Source organism: Diadema setosum, chromosome 20 (assembly GCF_964275005.1).
Source record: "Diadema setosum chromosome 20, eeDiaSeto1, whole genome shotgun sequence".
NCBI lineage: Eukaryota > Metazoa > Echinodermata > Echinoidea > Diadematoida > Diadematidae > Diadema > Diadema setosum.
In genome coordinates this window covers 33,446,540-33,450,960 of record NC_092704.1, presented here as the reverse complement: position 1 = coordinate 33,450,960, position 4,421 = coordinate 33,446,540, and the positions used below count along the sequence as shown (strand labels likewise).

The 4,421-nt window shown below is 38.4% G+C and overlaps 1 protein-coding gene across 1 annotated transcript in view; it reads left to right on the top strand.

The window, feature by feature from the left end:
* The first annotated feature begins 1,247 nt into the window (after positions 1-1,247).
* Positions 1,248-4,421, top strand: part of LOC140243623 (sushi, von Willebrand factor type A, EGF and pentraxin domain-containing protein 1-like) — a 447,365-nt gene continuing 444,191 nt past the window's right edge. Inside the window, exons 1-2 of the mRNA XM_072323287.1 lie at positions 1,248-1,452; positions 2,102-2,356. Of these exons, the coding sequence (XP_072179388.1) occupies positions 1,248-1,452; positions 2,102-2,356 (460 nt within the window). The remainder of the gene's footprint in view (positions 1,453-2,101; positions 2,357-4,421) is intronic.

Sequence of the window (4,421 nt, the reverse complement as noted above, 5' to 3'; positions counted from 1 at the left end):
CAATCCCATATGCCCGGCATTCCTCATACTGAATAAGATATTCTAATCATCTCTGACCAAGCGGCCGGAAAGACAACTATACTAAATGAGAATGACAATAGTAGGCCCTATTGAGTTGGAGATATTACTTTGCATAGGAAAAATAAACGAATACAAGCAAAATAGTGCATAAAGTGGCATGATACAGATCTTACAAACTAGGCAGTTCTCTGCGGAAATCTGCTGAGTCAATGTCAGACACAAATGTAAGACAAAAAGCTTAACGCACTCCTTCAATTGTGGCCAGAATTTTTCTAATCTGCTGCTCTGATTTTTCCTAATGAAAAAAATTCGCGCCAAAAAAATATAATCATTCAATTATATAGGTCTTTGGTTTAGAAATTCCCTTTGATGCAGAGTATTTGAAGGCATTTGCCACAAAATCAACGAGATAGTCAAATCATAAAACTGGAAAGCCTTTGTAAAATCATCTGTAAATATGAACGGACCCAAGTGTTTATCATTGGGCAGCAAAAATTGACCAATCAGTGTGTCTGTCTGTCCAAGCCCGATTTGATAAGGCGAATGCATGTCACGGACCTCCACTGGTAGTCAGTGATGCGTGCGAACAGCAGGGACAACACCAACACCGAGGATGTTGGCAGCTGGCCATTCCATTGGTCGACCTGAACCCATTATTTGACTATTTTTATAGTAGGGTTCATGTGTCATGAATAATAATGCTGGAGCAGATCTCAAAAGGCCCGGGCGTTGTTGCGGTCGGCTGGGCTCGCTTCGCTCGCCCGTTATAGCCATCTTACCGCGAGAGGGCCTTGAGAGAAAAAAAAAAGGCTGACTAGGCCTACTTTATGAACTCTCACCCGTGTAAACGTGTGTATTTATAACATTTCTTTTGCAAGTTATTAGACGGTTATTATGCAGATTTTGTTTGTAATAAGGTTGAGTACCTTGTGATAAGGGTCAAGATTACATTCTGACGTTCAGATCAGCATTTAAGCAAACTCTCCGACATATTTGCAAATATTTCAGTTACATGTATTTAAACGTCTTTAATGTTTTTGTGTGCGTATGTGTGTGCAAAACTAAAAGGAAAGGATACCAATTCAGTTCTTCCTGATTCTTCCAAGTTCTTCTTGTTTTGTGGAGTTTTGGTTCGTTTGCGAATGTGCGCTTATATTAATGTTTTATTTACATGTGTTTCCTTTAAAATTTTCGTCCTGAAATGTTTTTTTTCTTCGCTGGTAGTTATGGGATGCTCCCAACTCCCATTGACCCAAAGCATTCTGGTAACGCCTGCTGACTGTGCACAAGCTAGCAAGGTTCCCTTAGGAACCGTTTGTGTACTGCACTGTGACCCAGGTTTGGTCTTAGAAGGCGACGGTCAGCCGTTGACCTGTCTTACCACTGAGGAGTGGAGTCGTCCACTGGACGTGGAGTCACTGCTTTGTGCTGGTGAGATTCTTATTTGACCATCTTCCCACATGCTTTCGTAATGTTTATTTCTTTATCTTTTAGAATTTTCATAGTCAGCAGGTCATAGTTTTTAGCATTCAATATTGTGTAAATATGTATGATATATTCGTATTAGATTTTTTTTCAAGGGCATTGGTAAAGCAGTAACAAATCAGAATCCATCTAAAACAGCGTTACGAACATGTATTTAATGAATATCGGATTTTCATGACTCCATTCATTTTTAACCTCAACTTTCAGGTAACGTAAAGATACACTCAGAAATGGCAGCTGTTTTGATTAAGATAAAGATGATAGAATCTGGAACCAGTATTCATTGTAGTTATCTGGAATGTTGATTATTTAGCAGTGTTGACGCTTTTGAGATCCGTTGCTGGCGCTAATAAGTCAGTAGAAAATAAACCAAAAAACAAACTCGCATTCTGTTCTCTGCGAGCAAGTTTTACGTGGATGTAATATTCGAGGGACACCGTTTGCCTAAATCGAACAGAGGTGCCAAAAGAAATATGAACAAAAACGTTTGAATTCATCCAAGTGCAATATTGAATATCGTGGATTTTTGTATTCCCTATCCGTAAAATCAGATTCACCTTTCAAACTTTCAAACTGTCAATTTCACACATACCAGATCGCACCCCACCTACAAACCTCTCTTGTCCATCGGCACCCATCATGGCTGTCCGGAAAGAGTATAGTGGGGTAGAAGTGACCTTTGACCTCCCCCATGCGGAGGATGCAATTGACGGGACAAATCTTCAGGTGACGACGGAACCAGCAGATTTGAGGACCCCCTACACCTTTGTGTCGGACACCGTGTGCCGATACACGTTCACAGACTCATCTAACAACAGTGCCTCCTGTCTTTTCCACGTCTTTGTCAGTAGTAAGTCTGAAATGCAACGACATCGCCGGCGGAACGTTTTCACAAGGGGAATTTCCGGGTTTCATGATCTAAAAAACGAAGGTCTTCAGCTCATTTTGCGCATTCCACTTCCGGGTTTCTTCAACCGACAAGCAATCAAAAAAAAAAAAAAAAAAAGGTCTTCAGCGCAAGAGAAGCCTTACCGCGCTAACAATGGAAGGTTTCTTTCTATTTCTTTTTAGTGCCCCTTACGCATTTCCGGGGTAAAAATGTGGAGGCCAAAAGTAATGACACCATATGTATTCCTTTGTATGGTGCGAAAAAGTGGGGGGCCTCCCCGGTTCCGCCGGTCCTGAAAGACAATTTGTGTCTTATCATCCTATTACATGTGGTTGAAACCAAAACTTTAGTTTTTCCTGATTACTCATTGAAACAATTTTGAATTTGAGTAAATGCATGTTTACATAATATGCAGTATGTTTATAATACAAATTAGCATAACCATGGGGGGGGGGGGGGATTAAATGCTTTACAGGCTCCCATGTGCTGCACCCAAAGAGGCAAAAAGCAGGATCCATACATCGAACAGTCATATGTCTACATTATTAATAGAAATCAGCTCATCTCTCTTTGGAAATTATTGCATGAGCCAGTGCACCATTGTGTTTACAAAAGGAGCTTTCAAGATCAGTCGCACATATACTTGTTTCCCCATATTCCATCTGTAACTGATATTCACTTTAGATGTTTTACTACATAACTCTATTTCAGTGGTTGCATAATTTTTAACAATAATTTCATGGGTATTGTGATTTCATATGTAAGCAATCGATACAGTGATTGCAAATTTATGATAAATAGCAATATTTGTGTATACATAATAATACTAATTTCTGATTTATTTTTTCTGTTCCCCATCCCCAAAATACATGTTTATTCGTTTTTTTTTTTTTAGACATTGATGTACAAACAGATGAACTGTAGGAGAAAATGATAGAATCTCTTTGAAAGCCATGATGTTTATAGATTTGAGTATATGAATATAAGAACGACCCAAGACCATTTCGAGTAAACTAAAAAAAAACTTCATATCTTTATTGTTTGTCCAATAATATTCTATTTAACTGTGATGGGATGGCAACATTGTATATTCAAATTAGAACATATAATAATGACAATTTACATTAACATTGATTGTGGAGATGCCATATTTTTGTGTGATAGACTTGGGTCGTTCTTTGATTCATATACATGATATTCTGCTATAGAGATGAGAGAAGGACGAGAATGGGCGCTATAATATGAATGTAAGAATGACCCAAGTCCTTCATTCTTACATTCATATAAGATTTAACTCATTTATTTCAGGCACTTCCGGGGGTAATTAGGATTTATCATTGTACACAAGATGAGTCCATGCATAAGCTACAATTTCCCATGTCAAACTGACTTTTGCCAAAAATTGGACGTGGGTCGTTCTTATATTCATATACTCATTTGTTTAAATCCATGCCCCGTGACAGATTTTCCTCAAGTTTACGAATCTTCTTTCAATGTTTATATTGTTCGAGGGAATTGCGGATTCTCTCGACATAGGCCTATTACTGGGGTATGTTATGACTGATTATTTTTAACCATGCATTGTAGAGGAGTTTGATAGCTTAAGGGCTTTGCTGATGTCTCAGAAGAATATCTTCAAATTCTTAATTGTATCTTATGTTTTACTATTGTGACGTCACAAAATTGTTCTAGTGTATTTGTATACAGAGTTTCTTCCAAAAAGGCGGCACATGGTCTCTTGAAAAAAGAATAACTTGTGAATGGAAAGGCCGGATTTATTCACACTTCCACTAAATGTTTCGTATAGTCTATTTCTTGCACTTTTATATTAGAAGAGACTACCATCTTCTCTGATACTGTGTCCATAATCGATACATTTTTGAAGTGCAGATGATCAAATCTGTGTCCTTTCATGCCACGTCATATATCGTATCAGATGAGGTGCAGCCAGTAATCGAAGAGTGTCCACCCATCAACGACTCCATTACGGCATCTCAAATCAGCAGTATTCCCTGGGAGAGTCCCT